General features: G+C 37.0%; 2 protein-coding genes across 2 annotated transcripts in view; one reads left to right on the top strand and one right to left on the bottom strand.

Moving 5' to 3' along the window:
* The window catches only part of LOC135083199 (photoreceptor-specific nuclear receptor-like), a 40144-nt gene extending 26112 nt beyond the window's left edge, over positions 1-14032 (top strand). The window contains exons 5-11 of the mRNA XM_063977933.1: positions 5933-6047; positions 9073-9212; positions 10246-10336; positions 10994-11102; positions 11659-11773; positions 12360-12479; positions 13019-14032. Of these exons, the coding sequence (XP_063834003.1) occupies positions 5933-6047; positions 9073-9212; positions 10246-10336; positions 10994-11102; positions 11659-11773; positions 12360-12479; positions 13019-13257 (929 nt within the window). The 3' untranslated portion in view covers positions 13258-14032. The remainder of the gene's footprint in view (positions 1-5932; positions 6048-9072; positions 9213-10245; positions 10337-10993; positions 11103-11658; positions 11774-12359; positions 12480-13018) is intronic.
* A 1885-nt stretch (positions 14033-15917) lies between these two features.
* Positions 15918-19784, bottom strand: LOC135083339 (serine protease inhibitor 77Ba-like). Its single transcript, XM_063978073.1, has one exon. It carries the CDS (start codon positions 19522-19524, stop codon positions 18283-18285), a length of 1242 nt encoding a protein of 413 aa, XP_063834143.1. The 5' UTR covers positions 19525-19784; the 3' UTR covers positions 15918-18282.
* Between the last annotated feature and the right edge of the window lie 258 nt (positions 19785-20042).

Below are 20042 nucleotides of genomic sequence, written 5' to 3'. Positions count from 1 at the left end.
ATTTTATTCAGGGTATAGAGAGTAGAAGGCAGAGAATTAAAGATTCATTTGTAAAATTAAATGCTAATGGGATGATTTTCTGTTTTAATCCTCGACTGTACCTTCTTCGTGCTTAGCTTAAGCGCTGACTTAAATAGTACATTCGTCGACAACGTTATGAAATATTATTTGGAAAATGTTGTAAAATTCTCAACTCAATATGAAAATAAACGTATGTAAACTAAGAAAATAAATTGTCATCTACACTAATATTAGAAAGAGGAAAGATTTTATTGTTTGTGATAATGTTGATAATCTAAGGGCTAAGGGCAATATCAGTCGGGTTGGTCTCATTATTCTTGATTTAATTAATAATTAAAAATTAAACATGATATTCGATTCTAATACTTCATTAATAGATTTACTTGGAGTAACAGCAAGGTGGTAGGCCTACATTATTATAGTCTTAACTTCGTGGTTAGTCAAAAATCGAGCTATCAACTTTTGACTCCCAGTTTCTATTAAAATGAAATTGTGCACCTGCACAGTTGCCACTGGTCATCATAAATTAAACGTTTAAACCTTAGTGCCCGACTGTACAATAAATCCAACCTCGCGTACCCTAACACTTAACTGTTTATACCGGAGTTAAAGCTAGAGTAACAGACACTGATTAATGCGATTTTAATCCTCACATAAAACCCCCAAATCCAACCCTGTATTAATGGCCAGTCCGCCTCTATATGTCACAAGTACATCCCTGTCACAGCGGAATTTAAGCCCTATGTCTTCACCATTACCGTTTAATCTTCAACAAACTTTAAGTCCAAATCTGTGGATATTTAAATCCAAGACCTCTAACTTTTAAGTCTGACAAGTGTGAACTCAAATACGAAAGGCTTAGAGTTGCGTTTTCAACTGTCAAAGTATTAGGACTAAAACCAGCGATGGAAATATAACCTTTAATCCGATACACTTATAGTTCAAAGCTGTGGAATCAGGATCGATAGGGATGAGGTATTTTGACAGGAGTCGATTGTTATAGCATGAGTTTTTGCGTATGAGTGAGCGAGATGAAGGGATTTCTGTTGGCGCGACTCTGGAATGGGATTAAGGGTTGTCCAAAGCAGGCACCTGATCTGAGTTTGATTTTATTTTTCAATTACGGGGTGCATCTGCGAAGGGCAAAGGGTTCATTACGGATATTTCATTATGGTTGTCTGTTACGAATTGGGAATCAGATGAGATTGTTTTCGGATTTGATGGAGGTATCCGATAAATTGATACTGGGTAAGCTGATGTTTTTTGTCCGAACAATTCATATCGAATATTTGGTTTGTAATATCGAATTGGCTAATCAGGTTTGCTAATACTTTGAATTGTACTTATATTTCTCGTCCTAAACAATTTTAGTCAACTAAATTAAATCTCTATTCAGATTGCAGATTTTTCGTTGTCAAATCTCTTGAAATGTAAATAATACTGATATCCAATTATATCTACCCGTAAAATCGATTTAAATATTCTACTTTATTGTTTCTAGATATTGTATAGATCTGATCTAGGAAAAGAATAAAATAAGTACCTAATTTGCGATATGCAAAAACATATTTCATCTTAATTAGGATCAGTGATTCTAAAATTCATGTGTAGGTAATGTTTGGCATGAAATCAAGAGATTTTGAATTTGCATAGTGAACACAGGCGAAGCCACAGGCAGACCAAGTAATGCTACAAGTTTAAGCAACACGCTTAAGGTAGAAGAAATCTTTTTTAAGCTCCTGCTATAGTGTAGTAACTATAAAATTACAAGTCTTACGGAATCGGAGTTTTGGAAGATGCCTATCAAGCTGGTCCCTCCAGTGACTCCATAATTGAAAAATAAAGACAGCAAAACTATAACCAGACCTCAAAAATCATCCTGACAAAAGTCCATGTATCCCGTTCGCTCGCTACCAAAACTATCGCGTCCCGTCTTTGTCCCGCGCCACCGGAAGTGAGATCTCAAAGATGGCTGCCCCGGATATGGGAGGGGCATCTGATTTATAGTGAGGGGGGAGAGGGGGGAACTATTGTTGTGTGCGTATGTGTGGATGTGGATTGGGTTTGATTTAACTTTCAGCGTATGAAATTCAGGTTTGAACGTGAATTCGGAGCTTTTAATAGAGACGCTGTGATTGCGTTTGCTGTGACTAATCAATAAAAAATTATGCTTTTTGATCAGTATTCAGACTTGAGCGCCACGTGAAAAATAAAATATGACAACTTATTTATTTCAGCTTTGTGTACGACCGTCATAATTCGATTTGCTGATAAGTTGATAGAAATAAGTATGTTATATTAAGATTGTAACCCTTTCATACTTAACATTATTTTAGGCTGAGAACTAGAATAATGCTTAGAACATTTCTTAAGATTACGAAAAGGTAAACATTACACATTTTAAATGTATTATAAATATATGTATCAAAATAAGTTAGGTAGGTAGGTAATACATATTCTGGTTCCTTTAAAAGTTTAAATGTTCGTAAAATTTTCGTATTCAAACTTAAAACTAAGAGAACTTTCTTTTGAAGGTATTTGTTCCTTTAAAACCATGTTTTTCTTCAACCATCCAAATAATATTGTCCCCAATCCATGGCGTCATACTACCTCCTCCTACACATGAATAATGCACACGAATCTATTCGAGCAATAAAAGAAATGGAAAGAAGAGTCGAAGGCGAAAACACTGCCATAAAAACGTTTTATGGTCACCATTACTGCGGCTCCATTTAATATCGAGAGTCCGTGATTCGTGTGTGTCATATTTTTTATCTATACCTACTTAGTACTATTTTACTAGTATTATAAAGTGAAAAGATTTGATTATTTGAAGGGGATAGGCTCCGAAACTACTGAACTGAATAGTTTTTTTTGTACTATTAGAATTCTACAAATTATCCCTGATGAACACAGGTCAAATAATACATAATTTCAAAAAGGGCGGTACGAAGTTCGCCGATTCAGCATTGTCAAATACAGGGCTTCACGTAGATCTCGAACAACAACATGGATGGAGCGGTATTTAAGTATGAACCCGAAAATAAACCTGGACAAGATTCGAGAGTTGTTTTTTCAACAAAAAGAGTTGTTTCCCGAGGGCCTGAAAAAGGTCTAAATACCTATAAAACTTTTAAAAATTCCTACATCTCATTTTTAATCCATTCAATAACCAAAACTGTGTAGAGCACTGCTTTGTGGTACACAAGGAATTTATTTTGTACACATTGTAGTGTACAGAACATCTATAGATCTAATAATGCATTCATGCTAAAGTCTGAACTACTAGCCTGAAGTGCCTAAGTGGCATTATCCTAGGTATTATCGTGGTTTGGTTACCTTGAGCATTGTATTTACTGACCTAAGTTCATTTTGAATTGAAGTAAATCTCCCAGGGCTGTGCAACGTCGAGACTGTAGCAACATGATTGATAGTGACATTATCCAAAAGTGTGGGATACCTACTTGAAGTAGGGTTGCCTACCGATATAAAATGATGGAATTTCTATAGGTAGATTGAGTTAATTCGAAATATTAATAAGGAGTTTCAGACTCACAGAAATGAGTAAAGAGCAAGGAGTACCTAATAAATGATTCAAATTTATTTTTCAATTGTCTGAAAGTAATATTATTTCTTCTCATAATCCGACTAGCGATGGTTTTTTCAAGGAACTAAAAATAAATAATAATTTAGGTAGTATTATTGTACTACTTACTTGTACCTATCATAAATGAGACGTGGATAATAAATACAATCAAATATGCGGATTTTGTACTGAAATAAGTACCCACCTACAAAAATATACATAAGCTATGTATTCAATTATTTATTTTCATTCTATTTTAGTCTTCATTTTAGCATCTGTCAAAAAAAAATCACAGAGCGATTTTGCATTGACTACCACCACAGGAGTTTTAAGTTAGCGGACGAAGAACAACAAAGTCAACCTGTGTGATTGACCTGTCTTGATAACCTGTTAAAGTAGTGAAAAAGACAAAACCTATCAACCCTATACTACCCTACAGTTACTGACGTCACGTCCAGAAAACACGCGCAAAATAAAGCAACAGTCTCAAGCGACCGGCGACCCCTGCAGACTGGGGTGGATGCGATGGCTTTGTGTCCAATAAAATCATAATACAGGGTGTCTGGGTTCTGAAAACACTGCAGAAAATAAATAGGTAATCGATGTAGCCAAGGCTAGGCTTTGGAGCTGGTGTTGTATGCTATCTACCAAATAAGCAATACAATTTACAATTGCAATTTTATTAAGAAAATGTAGGTAGGTACAGAAACACAATCCTTTACCTTCCGTACTAGTACAAGACTGTGTTACGGCAAGGTAATGATAAAATCGTCCTAGGCATAAGGTACATTTTGAAATGCGTGCGTTTGAGTTTAACGCTGGCGTTAAAGTATAAGGATTGGATAGACAGACAAGCTTTGCTGTCTCTGAAGTTAATTATTTCTAAGCCCTGGGTTGCACTTGCACCATCTTATATCAAACTTCAAACTCCATGCAAAAAGCACTGAAAGTTATAGTTACAGTTAAAGAAAAATAGCGCAACTCAGCCTAAGTATTCTTTCCATCGAGATAAAGTAGGCCTACTTTTCATCTCTTAAGTAATCACTGAGACTTTGTAGTCTTAAAATTAACAATTTACATGTAAAATAACATTCACTCTTGTAATATGACCCTGCAATTTTCGACTCGGATAGTTAATCTTCCCTCATTTGTTACGAGGGTTCATAAAGTTAGACACCATTGGTTGTAAACTCAGATCATAGAAAGAGAACAATACGGAATTACTTACGCTATAAGCTAAACTTTGCTGCACTCCTGAGTTCGCTACAATGTATGTAGATTTATGATGGTTGATACTATGTCCTGTTTTATAACTTTCCCTGTATCAAAATCCTATGAACTACATCTTCCCATATAAAAACTTTTCATTTTTTAGGACCATCTTCAAAATAATACAAACTTTAATTTTTTTTTTTGGATTTTCATCAAGGGTATATTTTTAGTTTGTCAGACTAGCTAAACATGGCATAACAAATTGATACTAACTTAGGTTTTAGTGCAACAACACTTAGCCTTTAGGAATTATTAAGCACTATCCAAGGCACTTATTTTTTACATATAATTCACCTATTTATTTATTTATCCGCTCATGCCACGTACCTACTTACATCAGTACGTAAGGCGAAGCGAACTTAATGCCTTAAGGCATTTCTGCCATCTAGTCTTAGTGTTGAATAAACTGTAAAATCAGGATATCCCGATATTTGCCCAATGACTCCAACCTCCCACCACCCAACCCCTAGTGGGGTAAACGTAAAGTTCAGTGAGGTGCCGGTTCGACGCCGGGCAATAAAATCTAATGGAAGACCCACCCTAGGGGGTTGGGTTGAATGTAGGAAGTATGGGACATAACGGCTTTAGATGGCGACAAAAAAGATAGTTGTTTTTCTTTGATCTTGATTGCTACATTGCTGGTATAATTATGTAGGTACTGAATTGCACCTTATTGATATTTTATGTTAAACATTTTTCTTTCTAATTTCGTATAAAAATTATCGTTTTGTGCGAATCTATAAAATAACTAGGTTGTGCAGTTAAGACTTTCGGTCTATCTCTTTTATCAAGAACCAAACAAAATAATTTATATTTAAGCACATTCATAAGTGTTTCATTTACTACATTCCCACTTGCACTCAAGTCAAGCTAATCAAATACATATTCATTCATATCACAGCAAGAGGCTGGAATGGTAACGTGACCCACAAATCATAGGCCTGAAAATTCAAAGTACAAAATAGATCTGATTAAGCGACTGGCTAGGAGTTTAAATGCCCAATCAAGAACACAGTGAACTCTTTAATTTCCTAACAGTTATTATTCTCGCAGCGGTGCAGAATGAGCGGCAGCCTCGAAATACAGCTACCATCAGGCCGGAGGCTCTGAGGGATATGGATCAAGAGAGAGCGCTGAGGGAGGCCGCAGTTGCTGTAGGAGTTTTCGGGTGAGTCATTCAACAGTTCTAACAGATTAGCGAAGCAGAATGAGCTGCTACAAGGTCTAAAGTCTGGTTCAGACACGAGCTAAACGCGCAGTTTCTGGTGATTCTCATTGGCGAGGCGCTGAGGCAGTAACCGTGCGATTAAGTAGGTTCGATGCAAATGTACGAGAACTGTCCAGCAACCGCGAAATTTGTACCAAGAAAGGGCATTAAGAGAGACCGCGGTTGTCATAGGAGGATTTGGGTGAGGCATTCAACACTTGTAACGCTTTAGCGAAGCAGAATAAGCAGCTACCATCACGCTCATGGCCTCAAAAAATAGGAACCGAGGCGTTGAGTGGCCGCGTTTTTTGTGGCGGTGTTCGGATGAATGAAGCAATACATACAGCCTCTATAAGGCTCCAGGCCTAAAGGAACTTATTCGGGAGGATTGAGAGCCGCGATTTCTATGCGAGTCTTGGGATGAGTAACTCAACACTAGCAACTAAGCCGCCATAATATTGTGTTCTATTTTTTTAAAGACTTGGTATAAAATTGGTAACACTTAATTGAGCGATAGTAAACATGAACATGCAAAATAAAAAAAACTCACCATTCATTCTGCCCGATTGCTGCGAAGGTTTCTTTGCTTCCGAAATCACAACCATTGAAACACTACACTACCGTCATTACACTTTTGTTACCATTATTTTCTATCAATTTAAAGCACAATTTAAACTTTTAGCGGGTATGATCTTTATACGGTCGTCGGTCATATTCCTTATACCTACATAGGCAACAACGATGTACCTAGGTGCATGTGTCCCTACAAAGGTATTATAAGATTTGAGAGGTGATTTAATAATGTCTAATGCCCTTTAGATTTTCCTGTCGTTTCGATGGTTATTTCCATCTCCACATAATTGTTAGACAAATCAACCTACCAGACAATGAAACCCCTTCGTCTGAAATAGCACGCCATGACGTCAGCGAGTCACAGTCTGATCAAAGGTGGCCACGGCTGACCGAGTGGCCTGTCCTGGCATGTCCCACCCTTTGCCACGTCAGGTGGAACGATGGAGAATTATATACCATGTAGGACGCGATATTTATAGAAATATGCTATCACTTGATGGCCCAACACTACGGGATTATATTAAACGACCCTCACTAATTAAGAGAAAACTAGTCCACGTCTATCTACTTGCCCACAAAATATTTTAGAATTTCTTTGGCTTTTTCAAGGCGAGAGTGAATAGAAGGCACTTACAGGGCAAATACCTATGTATCATCCTAGACTGCATCTCGCTTATCATCAGGTGCGAATATGCGGTCAAATATTATCTGCATTGTTCTGCGTAAAAAAATATTTTGATACTTTCAGTCTGACGCAAAATTAACATTGTTTGCTAATTAAAATATGTAGCTGCCTACTTTGAAGGCACCTACCAACACAATTGCAGATAATAATATTAATTTCCACCAAACTCCTAGCTTTTTCTGCAACTTCAAGCTACGTAGGATTCGTAGAACTGACTTAGGAATGACCGTCAAATTTTAAATTAAAGCAGCAGTTATGCCTGTGGATCACCTCGATTTTCAGAAAACGTGTGAAACTCAAGCTTGTGTCCAACGCGCATTTTTCCATTTGACAAAAGCTAAAAGGCTATGTTTGTCGCACAAAAACCAGCGTCAGTCCAGTCCAAAGCTTTGACGATGCGACAGAGGACTGACGGCTGTCTTTGTGGCTCGTCTCTTTGACAAGTTTAGCAAACTCCTGCTAAACATTGCTTTGTGGAATTCTCGGACAAAGCACGAGCATTTTCATAACTTTTGTAGGTTTAATATTGCGCTAATGTAGAGTCGAAACAGTTTATTCTTTGACCGTCTTCAGTTATAATTTGCTTGCCTTTTTCTGGAAAAGGTTTTCATGGCGTAGGGTATCTAATAACTAGTTCCTAATTATAACTGTTAATATCTTAGGTCAGCAGCCCCAGTTGCAATCAGTACAATCACGATAGTTTTTCGTTGTGGTAACTACTAGTCACTGTAGCATAGGTTTTTCTATCGGAAGAAAATTGCGCTCTTTCATTAAAAGAAACGTTTCTAAGTTTCGAGTTTTCGGTACTATGACGGGCTAAGTAGTCATTTAAAGTTTCATGTGCTAACGATTATGTAGGTATTATAAGTTGGTATATCATAGGTACATATCCATGTAGATATTTTCGTCTTTATGTCTACCTATAAGTACATGTGACTCTGCCAAACCCTTTATGTCTAGAACAAAAGCACAATTGAGTTGCTCCAACTTCGGCCCTAAATTACGCCAACTAATTTCCCTCCCCAAGCAAAATACCTCTATAAAAAACCTCTTAAACATTCCGTCCCCTCAGACGTAATAAAATACTATGAAATGGGGCCAACTATGAATACTGTTATGTTATTATGATATAGCGACAACGGTAAGCACTCCAACGATTGCGCGATTTGACTGCCAAATGTGGAAAATTGGAAGTGGATTGAGTTTTCGCATAGGGATGGGTTTAAGTCTTTTGAATGTTATTGTTTTTCACTTGTACTTTACTTATACGGTCTCTGTGGTCCAGTTGTTACATTGTGTAGAGTGTTTCATGTCTCTACATGGTGCAAACATTATTTTGTAACAAAGGTAGAGTTAAATTACAGTTTGTATTTATTCTGAGTTTGGCAATTACATACCTACGTACTTATTCGATTCAAGTGATCAAGTGTTACATTTTAAGAATTATGTACTACTAGGTATATGAAAAGCCTATGTAACCTTAGATTATGTATTTTTTTTAAATGGTCATTGCGATATTCGAAAAAGAAACGATGTACGAATATGAATAAGTTTTGATCTAGTTTTGATTCGACTTTCCTTTGTCCTCTGCGCGTAGGTCATCTGGAAGAGAGGATTTATTTATTTATTTAGGTATATGTACAACAACAGAATACAATACAATATTTAATACAATAATTATGTGGTGTATACCTAATAAAATGTATATTTACCTGGCTTTTTTCTCAGTCCCCCAGTATCCCTGGCCATGGCGCTATCCCCGGCGCGCTACCCGCTGCTGTCGCCGCACTACGCGCCGTTGCCGCCGCCGCCGCCGGACTCGTCGCACGAGCCCGCTGCCGACTCCAACCGCCACAGTGACAGCGACGGTGAGTAGTTACTTAATAGGTAGATGCTAAAATATACGAACCACCAACAACGGCCTTCACATAGAAAAGAACGCCTAAAGCACGATCGCTCGCTTTTAAATCTAGTCGCTGCCCGCTGCCAGTACCTACTCGTAATAGGGACAATAAGATATCTTTCTCGCACTACGCGCCGCTGCCGCCGCCGCCGCCGGACTCGTCGCACGAACCCGCCGCCGACTCCAACCGCCATAGTGACAGCGACGGTAAGTCACCAATATTTGCCAGCACTGCTATAGGCCATACATAGACTTGTTTAAGAAATGGCATCTGCTTCGTCGAGTTCTCTGTGGTTGAGGATTCCGGGCGAAGCTCGTGTCCACCTTCAATCTGTAGGTACGGCTAGCACGAAAAACTTTCGAGTTTGAATTGTTTGCGTATTCGAATCGCCATCAAAAGATTTAGTACAAAAACTACAACAGCGCCCTTGTGAACGTGTCGTAAAGTGAACTTACTCGTAGTATGACAAATGGTTGTACGAAACTTATTTAGAGAATCAAAATTGTCACGTTATCGTTTAATTCGAAGGTTGATTGAGTATCGAATTTTGTCGAATACGCAAACGACTCGAAGATGAAAGTTGTTCATTTAAGGTACTGATCATCACTTTCCATTCGATGCAGCTTTAACGTTGTGGATTTAAAAAATGCCACAAAGTGAGATGAACTCCCCCGCTTTATTCATCCAGTGGCGGTAAGTTAGTAGGTACCTAATGCCTGCTGAAATCTACAGGAAACGGTGAACCGGTTAATTGTTTCAGCCAAGCAACTGCTAGACTTACCTACGTCTAGATGTCTAGTACTTTGGAGGCTACACCTCTGAGGAACGCCACAAAGCATGATCTCTCACGTTTTTTCATCTAGACCAAAGTGGCGTGTATAAAATGTCCAAGGATGCTACCGAAGACTTTCAAATTCTTTTTCATAACTCACTGAAAGGATTGCAATCAACTTATGATCAATCATTAAGAAGTAAATGGTTTTCAATCTTTTTACAGATGACAGCATCGACGTGACGAACGAAGAAGACTCCACGTCGTACTCCCCGCCATCTGTCGCGAGCTACCCTCAAAGCTGCGTACCTTATAGGTAGGTTGACATTTCATTACATTAATTAACTCTACTGGAGTCACAGAATATCTGGAACTGCGTTAATTTAGAGGTCATAGCAAACTTATAAACTCGGAAAGGGATCAACATCGTGTCGCCTTTCACGAGCTGTCATCACCTTTCGTGAGCTGTCAACCGTGAGGCGAGGCGTTTACGGTACGATGCGTATGTATCGTTTTCAGTGTGCGTTGCAGTATAGACTTTCATAGAAATAATACTGACCGCCTCGAGTTGATACGGTTACGATACCTTTCCGGGTTGATAAGTGTGCTACGTCCTTTAAGGGGAAATCCCTTAGAAAATTAAAGAAAAACTAATTTTATCTTAAGGGAACATATTTTTTTGCCAGACTTCAAGACTTGCGAAATATACTAGTATGTAGGTAGTTACGCGCTATACGTTTTCCAAGTGTTTTACCCGATGCATTAATTTTGGCTTTGCCAGTGACTCCAAGTCGGACGTAACGTAAGGTAACAACTAACAACATTCATTTATTTACCCAAGTGGGATTTCCTTCAGAATGAGTATCAAATTAATTAAACTATCGATATACATTAATTTAAAATGAGTAGGTAAGTAATCATCTAAATTCCTAGTTAGCTACAGTTTTAACATTAAAATCAATTTGTTTTCCAGACCTTTGGGAGTAGAAAGTGCAGCAGAAACGGCAGCCAGACTGCTGTTCATGGCAGTAAAATGGGCTAAAAACCTGCCGTCCTTCGCCAGTCTTGCGTTTAGAGATCAGGTAAGAGAAGACTAGCTTTTATACAGGGTGTTCCTGTAGGTATGGATCAAACATTTAAGGACAGATTCTACTATGCAGATGAAAACTTTCCTGCAAAAACAGTAGGTACCTACCTATCCAAATTCTCAAACATAATTGGTACGTCCCCATATTATTGACAGCCTGTATTTTAAACTTATTAAAAATCTATCTGCTTCCTCTGAGAGTAATTTGTCTTCTGTTACTTATACCCTTGGACGAATAAGTAAGGGTTGTTGAAACCATCAGTCAGTTTGTAAGCTTATTTACAAAACGATCTGAAAAATCGCGATTCTCACATTTCGTAAGGCTAAGGAGTCATCTTTGGGTAGAAATAGTGATTCTATGGTCACTATTTCTACCCAATTTAAATTAATTATTATTTTTGGGAAAGGCACAAGATAACTATGAGACCAAGTAGAAGAACATAGTTTATCACGTAAATAAAGTTTAAAACTTTAAGTGGAACGTTAAAAATAAAATTCCTACCGTCAACAACCACGTCCTGTAGTAATAATAAGCATATTCTCTCTAACAGGTCATCCTCCTAGAAGAAGCGTGGTCGGAGTTGTTCCTTCTCAACGCCATCCAGTGGTGTCTACCACTAGACGCAGCTTGCGCAGCGCTCTTTGGCAGCGACCAGACTGACCAAGGTTGGTAGTGCTTCTTAACCGTTTGTACATTTACCATCAGCGACTAGACTTACCAAGGTTGGTGTTTTGACAGTCATAGTCATAGTCATAATATTTCATTGCATCATGTTGGTACATACAATTAGGTCTTACAACAGGTCTTCAATTAGGTTTTTCAACAGTTTTGCCATCATCGACCATAGCATAGCTTGATGAGCTTTAGCTTCCGGCTTTGTGAGGACTTACAATCGCTTCAGTAGTTTTTGCGTAAAAGTGTAACTATCATCCATGTCGTCAAAAAATTATTTAGATTGCTATTCCTTCTAATTACCAGTGTCGGGTTAATCCATATTCCCTAAACCTTAGGGCAACACGTCTTGGGGGACTCCAAAAACAGCACCAATTATCAAATCTTATCCAGTATTTCAGTATCCCTTCCTTTGCTTCCTTCTTCTTGAAATTTCTATCTTCGTCTACTACGACGAAGATTTTTTGCCCTTCAAATTCTAATTCTTTATTGCTCCATGTGGTATAGGTTTCTTGCTGCTTATGAACCTAAGTAATATATCTGTATTAGTAAACGTATCAAAATTATATTTTCCAATAGAGAACGGCATCAACTCGGCAGCGCTCCGACGTCTTCGGGAAGTCTTAGCGCGGTACAGAGCTGTTCTGGTGGACCCAGCCGAGTTTGCCTGCATGAAGGCCATAGTTTTGTTTAAATCTGGTAAGTTTTAAGTAAGCCGTTACTACAACAAATATTAAGCAGCTTCGGAAAAACTTCCTCCAGAGATAAGTAGTTACATATTGACGGACCTACTTATTCATAAGAACTGACGAATACTGACGATGCTCTCCAGAGCCCATCTGGAACTAGAAATTGTCAGGGGGTTAAAGCCAGTCAATGTTGATGATCAGTGATGGGTATCACTACAACTCCTTTGGACAGTATGAAACGCAAAAACTTAATAAAGGTTGAGAAAACCCATTCAAAGCAAAAATTGTAGATCTAACGCCCGTATTCACAAACATTACTATGAGGTCTCACAGTGCGCGTGGACGCACAGGGTGACACACGAACCAATCACAGAGCTCTATTCAAGGCTGTGCGTTCTATTTGCTGCTTCACTTAAGCATCGTTTGTTAATACGGGCATAAGGTTCTAGCGTAAGTAGTTACCTAGTTATTTCACTTCAAAATACGCCATAAGTAAGTTTCTAGCGTATTTCACCTCATGACTAAAATGAACGATATCCTCGTCCACAGAAACACGAGGCCTCAAAGACCCCCTCCAGATCGAGAACCTCCAGGATCAAGCTCAAGTGATGCTGATGACCCACGCGAGGACCGCCCATGGTACTGCCCCCGCCAGGTTTGGAAGACTTCTGTTACTTCTGCCACTTCTACGTCTAGTCAGCCCGCAGCAGTTGGAGAAGGAGTTCTTCTCGAAGACTATTGGGCAGACGCCGATGGAGAAGGTATTGGCTGATATGTATAAAAATTAGAGGTAAAATATGATCAGAGTGGAGACATTTCTTTTTCTTATTCTGCCAGTTTTATGCAGTGGAGAAGTGTTAAAACATGGTTAGCGAGGAGGTAGTGCTTTTCTTCTGTCAGTCCTTTGCAATGGAGAAGTTCTTTAAGGATAGGACAGAAGCCATTAGAGATTGTCCTGGCAATCTTGCTTCTTTCTTTTATGATTTAAAGGGGTTGTTCAAAGACAGGTTACTTATGTGATGATACTTATTACCTATCTTCATTCTTCTGCCAGTCCTATGTAGTAATGAAGTTCTTCTCCGAGAACAGAAATAGACAATTAGGGTGGTCGAAAATGAATCAGTGGTACAGAGTAAACCACGTAAAATAACTTACTACCTGCCTTCTTTTTCTCTTGGTTGAATGACTGGAGTTTTTGCTTCTTCTTTTGTTATTGATAAGACGAAGTTAAAATTTAAACTAGTCGGTTATTTAACTTGGTATTCAATTAATGTAAATAGTTTCGCTTAGATTTTAATAAATGGCCTCAAATTGTTGGTTATTCATTTAAATAAGATCATTGTAAAAATATTAAATAAGTAATACTTAGGTAAGTAAGTGTAGATATTGGTGTATGTGAATTGTATCTTAAAAGATTTGCCTTCTTCCTTTTTGAAATCATGGAAACTAACTTTTTTATCTGATATTAAAAAAGCTTCGCGAATTTGTTTTAATTACTTAGGTATTGAGTCCTAATTAGTTTTAAAGTACTAATTTAATAAGTGTAAAGTAAAAATACATAGTATAGAGAAAAAATATGTGGATATTGTAGATAATTATTAATCCAAACTTAGTAGGTAGTAGATTCTTGTAATAAATAATAATATGAATGTGCCAAATACGTTTGTAGTTTCCATATTACAATAAAATGTTATTATTTAAATTTAAAGTAGTTTAATATGTGAAAAACTGCCAAATTGTGTAATATGCGCCAAAAATGTAACTTGATATTTAATAAACTAAATGTAAAATAGATAACGAGTATTTATTTGACAAAATGGGAACTCCATTAGTTAACCTAAATAGGTAGTGTTAAGAAAAATCTAAAACGTTAAAATAGCGGTACCGTTATAGCCAATGAGATGCTGTCATAGTGACATTGACAATACGTCAATGTCACACGAGAATCAAACGTCAGAATAGAGGGACGCGCGGAGACGACTCCGCGCGCTTTTGTGCTAAGTGATGAATTGTATCTAAATTAAGGCAATATAATGTGAAAGATGAGTATCCAGTGTTTTATTTATGAGAATAGATCGACCGGCCTTTAATAGTAGGTACACTCACTCCATACTTTCTGTCAAAAATAAATTGCCTGTCTAGGCCTACCTTGATAGGCATAAAAGGTTCCCGTTAAAATCGTTGGAGACGGAACAAATGAACTTTAAAAAGTAAAAAAGAAAACAAAGTGTGTAGATAAATAGATAAACAAACACTACATTGAACACACAACACAGTGAAAGAAACAGATAGGCACACAAAAGAGACGACACAACTAAGGCGGTCTTATCGCTATGTAGCAATCTCTACCACACAACCTAGGGAGAGGACAGTTTAAAACGTTGTTGTCTAGCTACATAGGTAAACTAAAGAATAAAAGTTTTTAAATTTAGGTTGGTAAAACAAACTAGTTACTAGTTACGACTTACTTACTAAGCAAAAAACAAAGTCCCTTTAAATACTTTACAAAATAACAAATTCGACGTCCTTATGATGATGGGCAGAAGGTCATTGCATAAGCCGTAGTTGAATCATTGGTGAGGTATTCCCAGTACGTTTCTTGTCGCAAGACTAAATAAATTTTCCTGTTTTGAACGAAACAATTCCTTTGAATCCCAAGCATGACTATTTTAGATTAGGCTTACTTCTTATTGGTGTCGCAGGCAGCGTGCGAAATTCGGAAACTTTCAAAATCACTGAGACGAACATGCACGTAACAAAATTATCACCCTGTATTATGTAGTTAGGTGTTTAATGTTTCTATTTATAAGCAATATTTTTGATAACACTAAATAAAATAAAAGCTTGTGTTATTCGAGAAACTGCCTTGGCTTTGGTAAATAATAATGGTAAAACCGTACTTAAGCAGATTTTTATTGATTTATTTTTAAACCTGTTTTTCTGTCTGAGTAGTCTCTTAAAACAGATTAGTTGGATGATTTTATAAAATTAGGTTGAAGCTGGCATTTTACTACTAGAAACACATAATGTCTTAATATCAGTTAAGTTCCCAAGTGACAAAAGACAAGACTGGTAAAAAACAGTCTTAAAGAAGAAGGATGTATCGCTACAAAGCGGATTGCGGTGAATGCCCGCGCCCCGCTTGATGATGCTGTAACTATTCTGAGAGAGCAAAGACCTCCATTAGGAATTACCAATTGCCGAGTGTAGAATAGCCTATTGGTACGATCTCCCAATTTATGCTATCACCGTTACAATGATTTGCATTTTTCTACTAAAACAGTTTTTGTCAGAAAGTGACCTCTTGAAAAAATGCAATGCAAACATTCGTTTTTGAAAATTGAAAATGTCAGTTCCAGCAATCCCTCATTGTTTCAAAAAATGGTTTATATGCATTCTAAATATACAAAAATCTTATTGAAATGAAAATATAAAATAAGACATTAGGTATTTTAAACATTATATTTTATTAATTAAAGGCACTTTTTATCACACAAATATAAAATCACAACATTCTTACATTGATTACTTACATGTTACTTTTAAAATAATGTACATTCTCTAAAATAGTCAGCGTCGTCAGCTAAGTACTTATTAAAAATTCACTTTTGTAGCAAAAACGCAAGAGTTAAGAATTATAGAACTAAAAGAACATACGGTGACCATAAAACGACATCTTCAAAAACATGAGTATTTATTTCATAGGGCATATTAAATTAAAATTGGCGCGAAACTAACAAGCAATCACGTTGAAATTCGTAGAAAAACCAAGTTAGGAGGAAAATAACAATATTTAACTACTACAAGCATAATTAGTTGCTTCCTAGTTTTGCAATGCCTTATTTGGCTTCGGAAAATAACTGTAATTTAACTAGACGTGCCCGCGACTTCGTACTTTTGCGTGAAAATAGTTTGAATATTTCCCGTTTTTACAGGATTTTTCTTGTCCACGCTTATTGACTGTAATGATGTTAAAGCCTAAAACCTTCCTCGATAAATGGGCTATCCTACACAAAAATATTTTATTCAAATCGGACTATTACTCGTAGTCCCTAAGATTAGCATGTTCAAGCTAGCAAACGAACAACTCTTCAGCTTTATAATATTAGTAAGTATATATGTGTATTAATTCTAAGACATTTATTTTACAAAATCAGAGTATTTTAAACTAACGTCGTAATTTTATACTAAAAGACGTGACGTGACACGATATTATTAATTTTACGTGCAAGTGACACACATTTTTGTTGAAAAATCGCTTTTATTACAGCAATTTAAGATGCCACTTAGCTTGTCGCGCCTGTGTTACGTTTAGAGACAAGGTCACCATTATGAAATGTGTAAAAACCAATCGGCCATAGGTATTATATTAAGTATTTGTTGAGACAAACTAGTTTTATAATGACCACAACATTTTAATAAATGCAAATATTGATCTTATTGGTACTGCATAAATATTGATAAAAATTCTATAAATCGTTTCAATATGGTAAAATTATAGACACAATTTATTTGTGAATGGTCATTGTTAATATTTACACTAATTAAAATAGGTAGTAATTAAGATAGTAGTCAGCGTCAAATAGTTCGTGGCACCGAAAGTAGCCAATAAGTTGGCAACACGTCTTTGTTACAATGGAATAAGGTTGTTTTATCAACTTTTTGGCCACTTTGGGTGTCACGAACTATTTGACGCTGACTGTACTATTTGGCCACAGTTCCGGTCATGTCGTCTCGTTCTATCGCAAAGAATCACCATTCGATGAGAGCGAGAGAAAAAACGGGAAGGAACTGTGGCCCACTGTAACATAATTTTTTGAGACTTCCTTGATTAATCTAAATGACAAAAATATGCATTGAAAAAACTCCTACTGTTTGAAGTCGGTTAACAGATCCAATTGAGATTCAGGGAATAAATAAATATATTACAATTATTACTAAACAGATTCTTAGTTGTGTCCATAATTATTAAATCAAAACAATATCTTAGAGTTAAACAATCTATTTTTTGCTACAAAACATACGAAAATACATCTTATTGCAAGCCATTACATGCTATTTCAGGAAATAATATTCTTATTTATGTACAAATACCGTGCGACCTCTGATCTTTTTTGATATGAATGAACACAGGCGTCTCATTACAGTGTCAACAGACAAGGTTAAAATAAAGCTATGTGATGATCTGAGTGACCGTGAAATAAATATTGTCATGTTTTTATAAGGAACATAAAGATCTCATAGATAACAATCTCATTTTAAATTATAAACTGTTCTCAGCCAAAAAGTTGTGACAATTTTTTTGTGACAATACCAGCTGATTTTTAATTTGTGACCTCTAGGCACTTTGAGTAAAGTCTGATTTTGTAGTGTACTGTTACATGCTTAGTTTCCGCTTTGAAACAAACATTTTGTCCTAATTGTTCTGGTTGTTAGATACCCATTACTTACAAAATGATCTATCAGAAGGTGGTTGGTAATTCTCTAATGACAGATAAAATTAAAAATATCATTTTGCTGGTCAAATATAAATAATGTTAGTGAGTAGTTCATCAGATACATTTCTTCATATTAAAATTAAATTATTTTCAAGAATCCAAATTGAAAACCTCAATTTCATTGAGACATTTGATTTGAAAACATTAAATAAATCTGTTTATAAAATTTTAATTGCTAATAAGGATGGATTCTCATCACAGACGGAACGGAATGTATTTTTATCCCTAAGTTGTGGTTGTGACATTTTTTATGGTCTAGTTTAAAAATAATGAGTAATCTCCACAAATAAAGGATGTAGATAACATTATTTAAAATCAGTACAAAGATGGTTCTTGGTAAAATCCACCGAAGACAATAGAGTTTGTCACCCTCTCAACAATCATGTAAGTGAAAGGCCGGTTTGCTTCAAAACGGATGACACCAAAGCGATTACTGAATTCTGCTGCAGTCACACCAGTCGCGACAGTTCCCACCTCCGTCACTTCTATTTCTGCCTTGTGTACCATTTTCGACACGTACAGAGGGGTTCTTGCTATTTTAGATAACCTGGCTTGCTCCGAGTCAAACAAATCAGTAATACCAAATTGTCTCCTCAAGGTCTCTGTCATATCAATAGTCGATTCAATCTTGAAACGAGGTAGGAAACAGTCCACCTCGTCTTCACCGTAATCTTCTCTTGCAATCCTTAGTTCCGTGAAAACTTTGTCTAACGTTACATTCTTGAAGTTGAAGAACATGTTTTCTAGTGATACTCCGGGATGAGGGACCATGACAAGCATAGACAGACGATTCTCTTGACCGTACGGCAACTCAATAACGCGAGCTTGAAGATCCTTGAGGTTGGCAAACGGATATGTATGTCTATTATACATCATGTTGACTTCACCAATTTTCTTTCCATCGCTGCTGTAGAACGGCATTTTTGACGTGCTTGATGAATTAAACGGCACGGTCCATTGTCCTTTGAAGTACAGGGCGCTCGTCAACACCATTATGGAGTTTGAAAATAGTTCAGGCGACACTAATTTAGGTATCCTACCGCGCGTTGCAGTTTCAATAGCCTTGTTTAGGCTGTCAGCTGCTAATTCAGCTTTGCTGAAATCTAGCGCAACCAAGTTGGTGTCGTAGAAATTTTTGGCTAGATCTCTGAAGTCTTGTTCGGGAAGGCGTTGCTGATCAATGAACATGGCATTCACCTTTGCAAGATCAATGGTAGCTGTTTTGACTTGTAACCACTTAGCTAAATCTATGTACTCCATTTTGGTAGTGTCTTGTGTCCTTCTCGTAAGACGAATAGCGTTGTTTATCTGGGCTAGCGTGTTTCCAACGGCGCCTTCCGCCACGACTGCTAAAATGGTCCATACAGTTATAGGAGATATAATCAGATTTTTCTCCTTCGGTTGCGCTTTCGACGTGTGATATAAGAGTTCGAGGGAAAAATTGCCGATTTTTTCCGTGAGTCCATTGTGCAAAGTCGGAATTGTGGAATTACCCACAGACTGTCCGCAACACACTGTGATTAAAAACAACACAAAACTCAGCACGAGCACCTTCATTGTGAGTATTTTTTTGCTAACACACACTAATTAACATTAAATTTGTTTATTTTAGAGTTAATTAAAACAAAACACGATTTGTCAGCGGTAACGCAACCACGAACGCTGCAGGTTCGCGACGGTATGATTACGATGAGGAAAACTGACCGGTTTGATGCCAGGCAGACCTCTTTGTGTGTTGTCGTGGCCACTACGTATTTATTTTATCCGGTTTTATTTACATTTACAAACTTAAAGCTGGGCACAGTAAAATACCGATTTGAAAATTGACATGCCAGTTTGACAGCTGACGGTGACGCATCATGAGGACTGGGGTCCGATTCACCGTTTCGTTTTATTTTTAATTGGAAAATGATTTTTCTACTTTCCAGTTTTTTTTTCAGAAAACTTTGCTTTATTAAAAAATATTATATGTAATAGTGTAACTACCGTATCCATGATGATTATAATACCCCCAAATACCTACGCCACATACTTTTAAATATTTCATGCACAAAAATAACATTTCTCCGCTGTGA

The sequence above is a fragment of the Ostrinia nubilalis genome, chromosome 23 (genome assembly GCF_963855985.1).
Source record: "Ostrinia nubilalis chromosome 23, ilOstNubi1.1, whole genome shotgun sequence".
NCBI classification, from domain to species: domain Eukaryota; kingdom Metazoa; phylum Arthropoda; class Insecta; order Lepidoptera; family Crambidae; genus Ostrinia; species Ostrinia nubilalis.
The sequence above is the reverse complement of the archived record's forward strand: the minus strand, read 5'-3'. Positions and strand labels throughout refer to the sequence as shown.